The sequence below is a fragment of the Hibiscus syriacus genome, unplaced genomic scaffold, assembly GCF_006381635.1.
Source record: "Hibiscus syriacus cultivar Baekdansim isolate YM2019G1 unplaced genomic scaffold, ASM638163v2 tig00110186_pilon, whole genome shotgun sequence".
Taxonomy (NCBI): Eukaryota; Viridiplantae; Streptophyta; class Magnoliopsida; order Malvales; family Malvaceae; genus Hibiscus; species Hibiscus syriacus.
The window spans coordinates 3,625-20,308 of NW_024062617.1; the positions used below are offsets into that span (position 1 = coordinate 3,625).

At 36.5% G+C, this 16,684-nt stretch overlaps 2 protein-coding genes across 3 annotated transcripts; both read right to left on the reverse strand.

Moving 5' to 3' along the window:
• Window positions 1-3,772: 3,772 nt before the first annotated feature.
• On the reverse strand, window positions 3,773-7,461 carry LOC120217263 (phospholipase A(1) DAD1, chloroplastic-like). Its single transcript, XM_039214449.1, has 4 exons — window positions 6,190-7,461; window positions 4,337-4,415; window positions 4,082-4,227; window positions 3,773-3,841 (listed from the first exon to the last, which is right to left on the reverse strand). The coding sequence occupies exons 1-4, from the start codon at window positions 7,459-7,461 to the stop codon at window positions 3,773-3,775; spliced, it is 1,566 nt and encodes a 521-aa protein (XP_039070380.1).
• A 1,549-nt stretch (window positions 7,462-9,010) lies between these two features.
• LOC120217181 lies at window positions 9,011-12,530 on the reverse strand. 2 transcript variants are annotated; one of them, XM_039214380.1, is made up of 7 exons: window positions 12,364-12,530; window positions 12,120-12,158; window positions 11,822-11,959; window positions 11,353-11,447; window positions 11,071-11,177; window positions 9,622-9,737; window positions 9,011-9,514 (listed from the first exon to the last, which is right to left on the reverse strand). In XM_039214380.1, exons 1-7 carry the CDS (start codon window positions 12,502-12,504, stop codon window positions 9,137-9,139), a joined length of 1,014 nt encoding a protein of 337 aa, XP_039070311.1. In that variant the 5' UTR covers window positions 12,505-12,530; the 3' UTR covers window positions 9,011-9,136. The 2 variants fall into 2 exon arrangements, with proteins under 2 accessions (XP_039070311.1, XP_039070310.1); XM_039214379.1 differs by having other exon boundaries at window positions 11,308-11,447; window positions 12,364-12,529.
• Between the last annotated feature and the right edge of the window lie 4,154 nt (window positions 12,531-16,684).

Genomic DNA, 16,684 nt, shown 5'->3' on the forward strand with positions numbered 1-16,684 from the left:
TATTTGTCTTTGTTTTGTCTATTGGTTGAAGTAATGCAATCCATCAAGTTTCAATTTGCAGAAGAAGAAATAGTTTACTTTCGCAACACGAAACTTAAAATCGCAACGCGAAACCAAAATCGCAACGCGAAATGAAAATCGCAACGGCAGAATCGCAATGCGAAATGAAAATCGCAACGAAAGAATCGCAACGCGAAATGAAAATCGCAATGCGATTTTGGTTTCGCGTTGCGATCTTGTCGTTGCGATTTTGGTTTCGCGTTGCGATTCTGTCGTTGCGATTTTCATTTCGCGTTGCGATTTTGGTTTCGCGTTGCGATTTTAAGTTTCGTGTTGCGAAAGTAAACTATTTCTTCTTCTGCAAATTGAAACTTGAATGGATAAATTTACTTTCAACCAAAAGACAAAACAAGACAAATACTATTTCACAGTGTTAAAGAATACACAGTTTAGCAGAATTGCAGCAACCGAACAAATTTACTTTCAACCAAAAGACAAAACAAAGACAAATACTATTTCACAGTGTTAAAGAATACACAGTTTAGCAGAATTGGCAGCAACCGAACAATTTACTTTCAACCAAAAGACAAAACAAAGACAAATACTATTTCACAGTGTTAAAGAATACACAGTTTAGCAGAATTGGCAGCAACCGAACAAATTTACTTTCAACCAAAAGACAAAACAAAGACAAATATATTTCACAGTGTTAAAGAATACACAGTTTAGCAGAATTGGCAGCAACCGAACAAATTTACTTTCAACCAAAAGACAAAACAAAGACAAAGACTATTTCACAGTGTTAAAGAATACACAGTTTAGCAGAATTGGCAGCAACCGAATAAATTTACTAAGCAATCTAAGTGAAATGGCTAATCTAAGTGAAATTACGAGTAAATTTATCATTAAGTTAAATATGGAAAATCTTAAACTTACCTCGTTGCGTAGAGTATGAACCTCATTCTGCAACGATACTATCATCTCACGTAGAGCGGCAACCTCACCACGTAAAGTTGACACCTCCACACGCCATGCACCATCGTTATCGCGTAGAGTACCGATCTCCTCACGCAAGGCATTGACCTCATCACGTAACTCCCTTGACTCATCCCGTTGAGGTGGAGGTGGAGAACAGGGAGATAGGAGTCGTGGCATCTTTGCCGGTCGCCTATCATGAGGTGATGGTGGAGAAGAGGCTCGATGATGTGACGGGATAGGTGATGGCTCTCGTTCTAGAGGTGTATAGTCGGGTCGATCGGTGATGGCTCTAGGTGAGGTGATGGCTCTCGAATTGGAGGAAGTGGATGCTGCTCATCATCCGTGCCATCAAAAAATTCTGACTAGCTTGCCACCAATCAGTGGCAAGCTCTTCCTCCGTGGGTGTCAGTCTTTGTAATGGAATGTTGGCCTCCTAAAATATAAAAACTCAAACAAAGTTAAACGTCTACTATTAATAACTTGTTTATATATTATATGAAAGTATTTGTGTTAACTTACATTATTTATTGTGGCATATGGTATTAAGTCTTCCCAATCCAACAGAGTTTTCCTCTTCCAGGAAATAGCCCTGGGAATATCATTTGACGTTTTTATTGCATATGTACGCATGCTGGGGAAAGCCTCGAATATCCAAATCTACAAACAATATAATAACAAAATTAGTAATTGTTAAATAATTAATTATAATTTTAGAAACATTATATAGAAATTCTTACCTTAAAGGCCCAAACAAAGCCTGACAAAGTGTATTGGACCCATCGCCCCGCAAACTTTTGCGGTCATCAAAGGCAGACGACAACTTAGTCCAGGTAGCTTTCCATATATACGAACCCCACGGAAACAGATTCCATGCATTCAGGTCCTCTACCAATATTATTAGCTCCCGATGAATAGGTTGTCTGGCCTCTCTGCCTAAAAAGCCGGCATACACAAGTAGTAGAAGGCATACTCGGACAACATCGACGTCTTCCATCCGAGTGAAACCAGCTTTTCTTATTAAATAATTTCTTCAGGTCGTCGACATGTAGGTTCGGCTTCTCCATTGACTCATCCGGAAAAACCCGGGATAACCATGATGGGCGGGCGATATGACGAGTGTACCGGCCTACATCATCGTGTCCGAATCGTAGACCAGTGATTAAGCAGAACTCCTTCCGCCCAAAGCGAGTATACGCTGGTGGAAAATGAAACCATATCTCTTCCTCACCACGTTGTATACTGTCGGGTAGATTTGATGTCATGGTCTGAAGCCACAAATGGGTCAAATTAGCATCTCCACCCGGATGCTGTACTCTCAGCCATGGCCCGAAGCAGGTTTCCTCAAACAATTGTCTTTGAGCAGGTGAAAGCTTCTTTGCAATTGTAGTGGCCAGACTGACTTTATTTCTCAAGGTCAATTGAGCCGAAAAAAATTTCTACAAAAACAATAAACATACCAAGTTAGATATACCAAAAACTACACTGTGAAGATATACCAAAAACAATAAACATAAAAGTAGTAGTTTATTCTTGAAACTAAAATTTGCAACACTGTTTTGTCTTTTGGTTGAAATGAAAATCGCAACGAGAGAATCGCAACGCGAGATGACAATCGCAACGAGAGAATCGCAACGCGAAATGAAAATCGCAACGAGAGAATCGCAACGCGAAATGAAAATCGCAATGCGATTTTGGTTTCGCGTTGCGATTCTCTCGTTGCGATTTTCATTTCGCGTTGCGATTCTCTCGTTGCGACAGTCATTCTCTCGTTGCGATTTTCATTTATCTCGTTGCGACTCTTCTGCAAATTGAAACTTGAATGGATTGCATTACTTCAACCAAAAGACAGAACAAAGACAAAGACAATACTAACTTGAAAATCGCAACGAGAGAATAGCAACGCGAAATGAAAATCGCAACGACAGAATCGTAACGCGAAATGAAATCTAAGTGAAATGGTTAATCTATTATTGAAATGACCAGTAAACTTATCATCAGTTTCAATATGAAAAACCTACAATAATGCAAACATTTCAAAATAAAATAATTAAAAAAACTAACCCTCGGAGGTTGATTTTCCATTTCTGAATATTGTGAGGGATTTCTGACCGTGAATGGTTGTGAGGGATTTCGCCGGAGATGGGGACGGAAATCTTCGGAGATGGGGACGGATTTCTTCGCCGTAGAGAGTGAGAGATGGAGATGGGACTGAGTTGTGATTTTAGGTTTAGGTTATGAGTTGCGATTACGGGATTTTGTCTTAATATTCTTTTTGTAATTTGAAAATAAAATACGCGTAGCGATTATAATGGCGCTTTAAATATCGCGTTGCGATTTACGGATACGCGTTGCGATTTTATGTATTATCGTTGCGATTTACGGATACGCGTTGCGATATACGGATACGCATTGCGATTTACCCATACGCGTTGCGATTTACGGATACACGTTGCGATTTACGGATACGCGTTGCGATTTATGTGTTCGCGTTGCGATTTTCATATTCGCGTTGCGATTATGGAAAATCGCAATGCGAATTTGTACTATCGCATCGCGATTTTCAAGAATCGCGTTGCGATTTTGGAAACTGATTTGCGATTCTGGAAACTGATTTGCGATTCTGGGGATCGCGTTGCGATTTTATTTCGCGTTGCGAATTTGTTGGTCATTTTGGCAATCCAAAAAAAGTTGGTTAAAATCGTATATTATAACTTTTTTTTGGTCACTGAGGCGATTTTCTCTTTATTAAAACACCAACAAATCTATAATTATCCAATACACCTTAGAAATTATACTACAACTCAAACTTTGTATCAAAATCCAGTCCATGCATGCCACTACCCAAGCCAATACCAAACCAGAACTAAAACATGCAAAAACACACTCAATACTACTAGGGAGAAGAGCTTATATCTGACTCCCTATGAACATCAGACTTTGAAAGCAAAACTCTGGTGCTGAACATTTCTTTGTAACTTTCCAATCTCTAACTCCAGTTGATCTGTTCGAAACTTGAGTTTAACTTCCTGCTATTGAACATTGGTTTCAGCTGCTTCCTGTCTATTACTCCTTACTCATAGATGCTTAATACATATCTTATCACCATTGTCGGCTGATTATGAGATGGACCAAATGCTTGAAGGTGCTCCCATGGGTGCTTGGTTGACCTCCTATCAACCCAAGAGCCGGGTATGAAGTTAAAGTAACATTTTCTGAATCTAAGCCCAGATTGGAAGCACAAACCGACACCTGCTGAATTCAAATATAAAGATTGATGGTATGAAGAAGAAACAAGTTGACAGCAGCCTGCAAACGAGCCAACTGCTAATTGTTCTTCACTAATACTAATTTTGTATACCCAGCTGAAGCTTGAAACCACTCTGATGCTTGTCTTGGAAATCCTTCTTACGTGGGAACTGAGCTTGAAGGATAATGGCCTGAATCAAAAGATTGAATAGTCCAAAATGAATTGTTATGTGGAACTCCTCCACATTTAATCATCACATGATTATCCAACCCCAGGAACAAAATCTGGGAATTCATCTAAGCAACCAAATCCTACAAACCGCTAACTATTGCTGCAGGGAACAGATTCAAACTTGCTCGAAAGATGCAATGAAACAACGCTTGCAACTAGGAAATCTATGCGAGAAGGCTCAAATAGCAGGAAAATCACGATTGGGATGGAAACGAATGCCGAGAAACTCACCTCGTACGAAACAACTGCTGTAAGAGAAACTCATCTCGTACGAAATAACTGCTACCACAGCCTCCACCCAACTTAAAAAGTCCCTCTTAGTAATCCAGACATCCATAAGAGCCTAGACTTCTCAAGGCAAACAAAGCCTCCTCCACAGAAGCAAAACCAAAATCAAACCTCAACCCAACACTTGTTCGGATCTCAACCAACGCTATCAAGGGACAGAGCATAGACTACTAACGCAAATAAGCAATGAAAACTACATGGATGGACGAACCAGAAAAAAGGAAAATACCAGGGCAGCCACAACATGATATTAGAGAAATGTATTTTTCAACATCCGGAAACTCACAAGATCAAAGCAGCCTTATATTAGGACTCCATCTTTAGCTAGTTTATCTGCTTCTATACTGCAAACTCCAGGGGAGAACCTAATCAACCAACAGAACGATTTAATATCCTAAAAGTTAAATAATTTAATTAAAAAGATTCCATTATTTTTTTGAATAAAATAATTCTAGACGCCTTAAAAATTAAACGAGCACTTAGATAGTTTATAAAGATTTTAAACACGACATACAGATCAGTTATATATCTCCGTAGTTTTGCATGACCTGCTATTACTAACATATAAAACGGGCAAGCTCTTCACATACAGGCGGATTGTATATAGGTTCTTCAACTCATACTTGCTTTGAGTGAGAACATAAAAATATTTGAACTAATAGAGACAAGAACCAAGTGCAAGCTCTGCAAATTGCTGGGAGTTAGCAACGTCTGGAATATGGTGCCTAGCGTCTAAAAATAAAAAAGGAGGTGCAGCCAGGTATTGCGAAAAGGTAATAAAATCATTGTATAGAAAACATTGAAGGCAACATCCAAGCTGCAAAGAAGGCTGCTCTATATCAGATTCATACTGCTATGTAAAAATAAGGATATTAAAAACGATTCTCCAATTGAATCAGTAATTCATTAACATAATAACATCAATTAAATTAATAATGTTGTTAATGCATTGAGATATAATTAACTTACAAAAGCTTTTGATGATATACATTTTATCAAAAATATTCCCACTCTTTTTGGAATTAGCTTATTTCTTTTATCTGTCACGAGTTTTTAGATAATTATTTTCTCATATGGGCAAGTTGGAGGCCGCGCGAGCATCGGTCTGACTTTGAATTGGACTTACATTAAATATAAAAATAGTTGAAATTAATTATAACATATTTAAAATGATATAAAAATGTCTTTGAAACGGTTCAAGTTCAAACTCTTGACTCACGTACCACCTCTACTCCTATTAAGATTCATATTACAAATCCTTTCAAAAAAAATTACAAATCCAAAAAACAAGCGTGGGAAGTGCTTTTTTTTGTTCTTGTTGAAAACAATATAATAATATTCCCAAGTAGAGAAGTAGAAAGTTAATTTTACTCTTCCTCATGTGAATTAAGGTTATAATTACACGGACTATCCAGAAATCTTATTCAAAAAGAAAATCAATGTACCAACTTTGCCAGTTTTTGGGGATGATGCTTATATAGAACTCTCAAGGCGGTGGCCCGGAAAGGACAATTTGAACCAACGAAACCATTTACCAAGTGGAGATAAGTGCTGAGATCGTGACAACTCACCACTCCTTCCTTGCTGAGCTGCGGGCACTCTTTGCTGCTCAATCTCAGCTCTTGTCCCACTTCTGCATAAACCAGTTCCGTCTCTCGCACGCGCTTTTCAACCCATCCTGGCAATCCTGCCTCCTTGTTTGCCTCTACCGTCTCATTGCTGTCAATTACAAAGCCGGGTACTTTTGTGATCACGTCATCCGAGTTTACTATACGTAGAATCTTCGTCCCGCTTTTCTCTAGCTCGCAGCTGAAGCTTTGGTTTCCGACACGTGGTCCCCCGAACGAGATGACGGTCACCATTGGTGCATTACCAAAGGTGGATTTTATATCGTACGCTGCAAGCGTTGCTAGTGCTGCTCCCAGACTGTGGCCGGTGATGGTGATGCTGAGGGGTTCATTGCCGTACATTTGGAGTACTCTTCCGACCTCTTCCCTCACCATGTGCTGCAAGCTAGGACAAGTGTCGCTATCGGAAGTGTAGAGGCTCAAGAATCCACTCTCCACCTTGGCTCCGTCGCCTTTAGGACCCACACTGGACATGTCATTGGGTAGACAAGTCAGCGTGGCGCGTAAATTCTCGAGCCATTCCAAGCAAGTGGCGGTGCCTCTGAAGGCAATGACGACGTCGCGCCGGCCGAGCCGGGCCAACTCTTCCTTGTCATGGCAAACAGCCACGTAACCAATCCAGCTGGACTGAGTGGAAATCCAGGTGGATTCCCTGTCAATCCAAGTGGGAAGCTGAATCCCAGAAGTGGCACGCAAGTGCTTGGTGGGTTTATAACCTGTATCTCCAATGCAAGATCGCGTGAGTATGGAGTTCTTGGGGAACTTAGACGTGGCATAAGTGGGAGAAGAAGGATCGAAATCGAAAGAACGATACGTTGCTTCCACGAATCTCCCGTATTTTAGAATCTCACTTCTTAGAATATTATCAAAAGGGTCAAGCAAGCCTTGCCATTTACTTATTCCCTGATACTCCATCCAGTCCTTGGCTAGTTTTGCTGAGTTAGAGTGAGATCCATGTGAAAACTCAGTAACGTTGAGCTTTAGAGGGTCAATAGCGGTGGAAGGGGCAGAGTAGGGAGTGAGTTTAGGAATAGTAGGCGTGGGCCAAGTGCATGGCTTGACAGTAACACCAATTGCAGCAACCCTCATAATTTTGGAGTAAAAGCTTCAAATGTTTAGTATCTGAACATAGTTAGGAGTGGAGCTGGAGAGATGGTTACATAATCGAGCTGGACTTGCCCTAAAGGAGGGGGGTGGAATGGGGTTTTATAGAGAGCGTGGACGGCAGTGCATGAGTAGGCACTTACACCGACTGTTAAACCAAAAGAGAAAGAGTGAAAGTGAAGTATGTGATGGCATGGGAGGTTCAAGTTCAAAATCAGTAACAGGAAAAACGGCCGTGGGTCCAACACCAACCCATGTATTTCCGACCATAGGGCGTTTGAACCACATGAATTTGTTATTAGGGAATTCATAGTCGGAGCTGGTTAGACTAGCTACTATGTTGACCGCTTAATTTCTGGTATTTATGCACACAAGGCAAAAAGTAGTTGGAAGCTCAAAGATGACAAGGGCTCTAAATTCTGAAACATACTCTAACTATAAAATTTCAACACCAAAAAGGAAATCCTTGTTTTTGAGTGACAATACGTATTTATATACACGTATAAATATCTGTGTATGACTGAAGAAAACTACTATCACCGTTCAATTTAAAACTTTCTAATCATATTATGTAAACACCTATGCAAATTAAGCATGGCACATGCACGTTGCTTGTTAGAAACTAGAAGACCTTATTTATTTATCAATGCGTTCGATTTTTAGAAATCAAGTTGAGGACATTGCGTATATATTACGACTTTGTTATCCTGCATGATCTACATGGAAAAGGTTCTCGAAACCAGAGAAACTTGATGAGTTTTTCTCAATGGATGTTAAATCAAGGACATTATGTATGTATTACGATTTTGTTATCACGCAGGATCTACATGTAAAAGGACCGTGAAACCGGAGAAACTTTGTCAATGGATGTCGTCTATTGGCTCTATACAAATCTCTCTAAGCCGTCTTGGTTTGCAATACCCGGTGATGGTTGAGAGTGAATAATTGGAGCTATTTGTTGAAACTTATGGAAGCATCGGAATAGTGTTATTTGTTATGATAATTTTATAGAAAAGGAATGTGTCTATAGCAGTAGCTTAACGCTTAAACTGAAGGTTAAGTGTATGGCACCATTAGTCTCAGTTAAGTGTGAGGGCACTAGAGGTGCACAAAAAATCCGAATATCCGTTTTTACGTAAAAAATATCCGAAACCGGATTTGATAAAAACCGGTTTTTTTTAAACCGGATCGAATATTTTAAAACCGGATAGTATAACCGATTTGAGAAAAAATTGGACGACCAGATTTTTTACTGTATTAAAAACCGGTTTGAAAAAAACCGGATAAAAAACTGATTTTTTATCCGGAAAAAAATCCGGTGTGGGGTTTAAAAAATTAGATGACCGGATTTTTTACCGGATTAAAAACCGTTTTTTTTAAAACTGCCGGATTTTTTACCGGATTAAAAACTGATTTTTTTATAAACCGGTTTTTTGGCTTAGTGAAAAAACCGGATCGAATTTAAATCCGGCTATGTGCATCTCTAGTGGGCACCATTAGTGATCCTATTTTCAAAGTCATAACACTCCTTTGCTGTTTCCAAACCTCACATTTGATTGTAAATGCATTGTCTATTTTCTTCCTTCTTCTCTTTGCTAACATTGTTACATCACACAAAATCAAAAAACGCAAGTCTTAAAAATTTTCAACAAAAATCGGTTTAATCTGCACAACCACCTCCATTGTCTTTTCTCACCCATTGTCTAACAGGTTTTCGAGAATTTTGTGCCCTCGGCCTCCTCATGCCCGAGTTCCAGTGCTTACTGGTGGCAGGCCTAGTCGACGAACCACTTGAATTATTTCCTTCAGTTGCTGCTGCTGCTGCTGCACTTGTTTCCATGGCCGACGCATGGTCTGATGATATGACTATATTCTGGGGGTTTATGCTAGGAAAAACCACACGGTCTACCTTCAATCCAATCAAACCACAGTTTTCTTGCTGCAGTTTTAGTATCTCCTCAAATTTCTGCCTCCTTATATTCTCCAAGTCTGAATGAATAAGCTCCACATCATCTTTAACTTCAGCTTTATCCGCACTCTGAAACCCGAACACAATCAGGAATCAAATTCATCAACTTTAAATAAAATACGAGATGGATGTAAGCTTTCACAAAATCTATTACAATAAAAGATCAGATGACATACTGGTTGTGAAGAATGAGAGCCAACCAGGTCAAGCACGTGTTCAAAATCCTTGACATGGAAAACCTTACGGCAAACAGGACAATTCCCCATGCTTTCTTCTACTGCTCCATTCCTATCTAAAAATAGTTCAAGCAAAACTTAGAAGAAAATTAATGTAAGAAAGATACCCTAGATGAACCAAAAAATGCCATAAATAGTGAAACCTTTAGCAATATATTCACTTGTAACCATTTACAATAATTATATTTAGTGTTCATTAAAATTGACTACTACAAAGCCAATACAACTTAGTGCCCTAACAAATTCACATATAACACGTAACCACATTTCATTTTATCTCCAAATAAGTAAATAAACTAGAAAATATAACATTTTTTAACTCGATATTTGATGTATACCTGTCTTACATTCATATAGGAAGGAAAACCATTTCTGAAAATCAAAGCATCAAAACAAAATAACAGAAATGCAAAAGTTGGTAACTATCCTAACAAAGATAAATATATTGAACTCCATCATGTCTGAAACCAGACTATCTTTACTTCCTTTGGCAGGAAAGAAACAGAAAAGTTGGTGGGAATTCACCCAGGAGAGTTCAGGATCTTTTTGCACAATTAAAAGAATATAGTAAGAAATAGATTGTTCAATTACAAAGCTGTTGTTAATACTTCAGGTGTATATAGGGATTGGGAATAGATTTACAACTATTGTATTGTGCTCTATAGAGTAATTCTTTTTGTACGGTTGTAAGATTTTAAAGAAGCAAGGAATTCCTTGCTTCTTTTGGATGAATAGAATTTACTTGCCCAATAAAAGAAACCAGACATCTTTTTTACTTGAGCAAAGTATTGTTCAATAAACATTGTATTGTGCTCTATAGATTGTTCAATAGATTGTTCAATTACAAAGCTGTTGTTCAATAGATTGTTAATACTTCTTTTGGATGAATATAGTAAGAAATAGATTGTTCAATTACAAAGCTGTTGTTAATACTTCAGGTGTATATAGGGATTGGGAATAGATTTACAACTATTGTATTGTGCTCTATAGAGTAATTCTTTTTGTACGGTTGTAAGATTTTAAAGAAGCAAGGAATTCCTTGCTTCTTTTGGATGAATAGAATTTACTTGCCCAATAAAAGAAACCAGACTATCTTTTTTACTTGAGCAAAGTATTGCTCTTCAAACATTGACATATCCTGTTCTATTTTAATCCGAAGTATTTCAGCATGTTTTGCTTCATTGTTGAACAAAAGATCTATATATAATAAAACTTATAAAAGCATACACTGATCTGCCTCTGCATGTTTACAATTCTTCAATAAAGATAATAATAATAATAATAATTTGTATAACACTACAAAGCATGCCAAATATTTACCATTACAATCTCCTCTCCTCTGTTCTACATCAAAGATGGTTGCTAATTTGCAATGTGAATTAAACATACCTGGTTGACCGCCTGTATTCCTTAAATGTAGAGTTGCACTAGATGCATTCTTAGTATTATTCTTGTTCTCAATTTGAAGCCAATTCCACCACCTAATAATGCACTCACTGGAATAAACAAAAATACCATATAAAACATAAAGCACTGAAGCAGAATGAAAATAAAGCAGGAAGTGGAACCCAAACATAAATTTAGAAATGATTAAAATTATACAAGACAGAGAAAGTGCTACTGTACCTATGGAAACAATGAAAACAAGACATCAATTTCATAAAAGGCAACCTTTCTGTCTGGTCATCTTCTGACACCAAGGGAAATAAGCACAATGGACAATCACCATCAGGGTGATTCATAGCAGAAAGCCTCTCAACCGCTTCCTACAAACAAATTTGAATCATTTTTTGTTGTTTGCAAATAAGTAAAATTCCACAACCAAATAAACTATAAAGACAGCCATTTAAATTTCAGATTAGATGAAACCACTATTCATTTCACCTGTCTAGATGTTCCCTACAACTACTATACAAAAGGAAGAAGTACATAATCTGGTTAAGACTTGTAACATTGAGAAACACGGTACAAAACTAGCATATCATAATAGCAATAAGAAAGTCGGAAAGCAAAAGGTTTATAAAGACTTGAAATATACCAATTAAAAATTTACCATGCTTTAGTCACCAGAATACCCCCTTTCAAATTTCTCAAACATTTTGGAAAACAATAAAAATATACCATTCAATACTGTGGTTACCTCACAAAGTGCTACAAGCATAAAACAAGAAGGGAGTTCACAGGCTTTGTCTCTTATGTTACTTATAAGATGAGTTTGCCTTTGTTCATCAAGACCCTTGGAATCAATAAGATAAATAAGAGGAGGCTCCTTAGGATACTGCCATTAAAATTGGAAGTTAGTAGCGGGAATGCAGTAAAGATAAATCAAATTTTCTCCAATATAATTAATCTCATTTGTGCATTAATCAAAACGCAATTATAAGCCGCCACTAACTCTCATCAACTACTAAAAATCCAAAAGTGAACGCTATAAATACCTGGGAGCTCCCTCGAATTCCAATAACTGCTTCCACAAACTGAAAATAAAAGTTAAGGAAAAGGGTTAAATTAAACCTAGTGTCTATCTGAAAATTTTGATTCGTTCTTTTGTACAACTAAACTATACCTACCGAGATTTGTAATCATAAAAACAAAATAGACACATAGCAAAAGAAAATTAAGCAATCGGAAATAAAAACCCTAAATTTAGGAATCACTATCTAGTTATTCCTTGATGTTTACCCGTTGGGAAGAGATATCGGCAGTGCGAGGCTTGATGTGGAGGTGAAAGTACGGTGGATACGATTCAATGATCACGCAATCATCACCATAAACGGATTGCACCGCCTCCACTTCTATCTTCACTTCCTCTTCTTCCGCCATTTTCCCCTTTCTATTTTTATTTTATTTTATTATTATTTTGGCGATGTGGTTTAAATAACGAACTTTTGATTGTCGACGAGGGGTGAAAAGACTTGGCTGACAGCTCGTGTGACAATTTCACGTTGTGAATTGACGCCACGTGGTACATTTAGCTTCTCGCCACGTTGATGAATATTCGTAGCAGGGTGTTATGTTCCGTCACTCCCAAAAATTAGCACCTAGGGGCCGTTTTGTTAAAGTCAATACAGTAAGAAGCATACCAGATTACACCTTCAGTTTCTAAATTAACCGTTTAAACTGCGATTAAAAATTCCTTTGAATATTGCTTAAAGATCTAACTGAGAAGCATTGGACATTATTTTTCTCTCGCCCATATTTCTTGTCCCCGAAAGATTATAACTTCCTGTGTTACATACATACATACATATATTCGATACTACAAACCTTCTGTGTTTTATGTCTCTGGGTCTCTAGCGTTATATACTTCAGGCCGCCATCGTTATAAGCTCTCAAGAACACTGTAATTCAACATGAAATATCTCTTATTCGTAACGCATAGAGTTCTTCTGTTGCCATCCAATCACCTTATACTTAGGGGTATGATTATATGAAAATTTTAAAATATAAGCTGTTAATATAAAGTTAAAAGAAAGGTTATAGTCGGTTTTCAATAATTTTTTCTATTAAAAGTGTAAATTTTTAGAGTAAATTAGATAATATTTTGCGTTCTTCTTCGTACAAATCATGTAAATTTTATAACTATTCTAATGGCAACCTAAAATATTATTGTCAAAAAATTCATGTATACATTTTTTATTATAATCGAAAATATTATCTATTATATAATTTTTAAAGTAAATAAAATAATATTTTAGAAGCTAAATTACAACTGAAATTTACATTTATTCACTGAATTTTATTTTATCTCCTATTTCACTCACTGCATTTTTATTTTTTTTTAATTTAATAACTGAATTCTATATGTTAAATTTTTTTATCATTCCGCCGTTAAATGTCTAACAGCGTTATGACATGAACAAATTAAATTATTTTTTAACTTTTGAAATTTAGATTAAAAGAATGGTTAAATTAAATTATATTTTAACTCTCCTATCTTCTCTTTCAAACCCTTCTTTTTGTCTTTTTCCCATCTTCTTTCCTCCAGCTCACATTTTCTTCCATTTCTCTCTCACCAGAGACCACCTTCCAATTCAGAATTTTGGATTGTGAAATGAGAAATATTTATTAATTCAATTTAACATAAGATTAGAATTTAGGTCCAAAACCTAAATCTTTAAATCTAAAACTAAACCCTAAACTCCCAAATCATACCACCAAAGGAGTCTACAAATATCGTTACACCGGCAGATAGGTATCGACTTAAGCTCCATTGATGATCAGAGTATTACATGTGGGAAGTATCACCATACTCCCATAATTCGTCCGTAAGGCATATCCTCCATTTCCCAACCCAGTTTTGGATCAATGGCATATCCTGCAAATAAAAGGTTTAGATTTGACTTTGGATTTCAATATGGAGATTGAGATAGAGAGCATCAGGGAAGAAGATATTGACAGAATCTTGGGAGTTAAATCAAAGAGAAATTGAAACAATTGTAAAAAGTTACGAGAGTAAATGAGATTTGAGATTATTAATGATGAAACGAAATATAATATATCATTTTTATAGTCTGATGTAATTTCAAAATGAATGCATTTCATTTTAGAAATTAAAAAAAATGGAGTATGAAAGAAAGTGAGAAGTGGAAGATGTCCATTAAAAATCCATGTGGTGATTATTATTTGAGAGAGATGATGAAGAGAACAAAGAAGATGCAAACTGTTATGGATGATTTTTCTTCTGCCAATTTCCTTTTCACGATAAAGTTTTTAGGGTTATGAATTTTAACCTTACAAATTAAGTTTTTATTAAATATAAATCTTATGTAACAGTCTTAATTTTAAAATAAATCATGTCATAACACTGTTATGAAATAAAAGGTAGAGTGATAAAAAAATTAAATGTATAAATATCAATGATTAAACAAAAGAAAGGGTAAAGTATATAAATATACTTAAACTTTTAGGGCGCTTGTCCAACTTTTGATACTTACAATACAATCATCAAACTTTTAGTTCGTTTTCAGTAAGGTCTCTGTCATTACCTCCCCTTAGTTCATTTTTGTAACCCTTCTTCTTCTTCTTCTTAAGTAACGACGAATGGAGGAGGGATGATGGCGAGGAGGCACGACCCACTGGGTTTTGGTCAGAACGGTATGTAGACTCTAACAGTCGTGGCAGAGTGGTGAATGGACGTCCCAATCGACCAAAAATCAATGAAAATAAAAAGGGACGTTGGGATTATTTGACGAGATTCGGGGGCCTCTCCAAGGTAGACGGAGGTGAGTCTCGACGAGTGGCTAGCAGGGTTTTCGTCGAAATAAGGCGGCGCTTCTATTGGTACTAGTGATGACGGTCATCGATAACTGACGATGGAGACCAGGGATAGGCGTTTGAATGATCTTCTCATGATTTGGGACAAATGGTGGATGATGAGTATGAATTGAGGGTCGGGGTGTGGTCGGGAGGTAACGTGGGTGACAATGGTGATAGCGGTGTGAGCCACTGCTGGTGGGGTGATCAGAGGTGTGAGAGAAGAAGAAGGAAAAAAGAAAGAAGAAGAGGGGGGTTGTTGGGGTTAAGTGCCACGTAAGCAAAAAACTAATGGGAGGTAACAAGAGAGACCTTACTAAAAACGAATTAAAAGTTCGATAATTGTATTACAAGTTTCAAAATTTAGGTGACCAAAATACAAACACTCTAAATTTTAAGGACTATTTATATATTTTAACCTAAAAATAAAATTACAGTAAAAAAATATGAGAGAAAAATAAAATTCAGTGAATAAATTTATAATTTATCTTGTTTTAAGCCCCGCGAATTAATCTTAAATTTCCTCGCCGTAAAGCAGAAATACCGATTATTATAAGGACAATATAATAATCTCTTTCTTTCCTCGGGCCCGAACAAGAACAGTTTCTTACCCATAAAACCCACCATGGTTGGGTCTTTAGCGACCCTCACACGCAGTGTTCTATCTTCCACGTGATGTCAAATAAATGGGTTCAGGTTGGAAATGGGTTGTTAGATTCCATTCCTCATCAAACGAATTGATTATCTGTGATGGAGAAATATATCTGAATGAGTCGAAATAGTGTCTAAATTTTTTCTTCATTTTCTTGGCGAGATGTGGGAATCATGTGCTCACTTCTACTGCTTTTTTCTTTTAAACATACTTGTAGTGCTATGAATGAAAGTGAAATGCACTTTTAATTTGCACCATTCTTGATGCTCCCAAAAAATTAAGAATTAAACTCACATGGTTTTATTTTTGGACAGTTAATTTGATTTTCGAGCACTTTAATAAGTGCAGCTTTATCATTCCTTTCTGAAAATGCCTCTGTATTAGAATTTGGGAGCAGGCCTCTTTTCTAGTACTATAAACTAACTTTATGATATTACATATGTGCTATATTGAAAAGCATGTTAATTTATCTGATTGCACTATTTTGCGGAGACTATCTGGTTCAAGGTTCTACTTACTGAAGACTCTGGTGTAGGGAAATCTTGCCTTCTTCTGAGATTTACAACAAGTTTCTAGTCCTAATTTTGGATTGAAAAGTCTTAGAGATGTATTAGCCTTGTCCCACACTCCTAGATTTTATGCGATTTCATCGAATTTCTCCATTATTAGATAAAAAAATAAAGAGTAAATCAATTTTATATTTTTCAATAAAAAGTTACAATTGGTTTGTTATGATAATTTGTATATATATAATTGCTTTTGTAAGTTAAAGACGTGGTATATTAAATGAAGTTTTTTCCTTTCTTCCTTAGTTCGTTTCCCTATTTATGAAATAATTGGGTTGAGAGAATCATCATAATGAATGTTTACGGTACCAGATCTAGACTACTCAATCAAATAGATTTGATATTAGTATGGTTTACCAAAAAAGGAGAAAGAACGACCACACTATTGATCATTGGTTGATTTAGTATGATCAGAGTTAAATCCTTAAATAAGGTCAAATATTTAAATTCTGATATTTTAAATGAAAAATCAGGATTGAGAATATGACTCATTTAGTAAAATTTTATAATATTTCAAATAAATTAATCA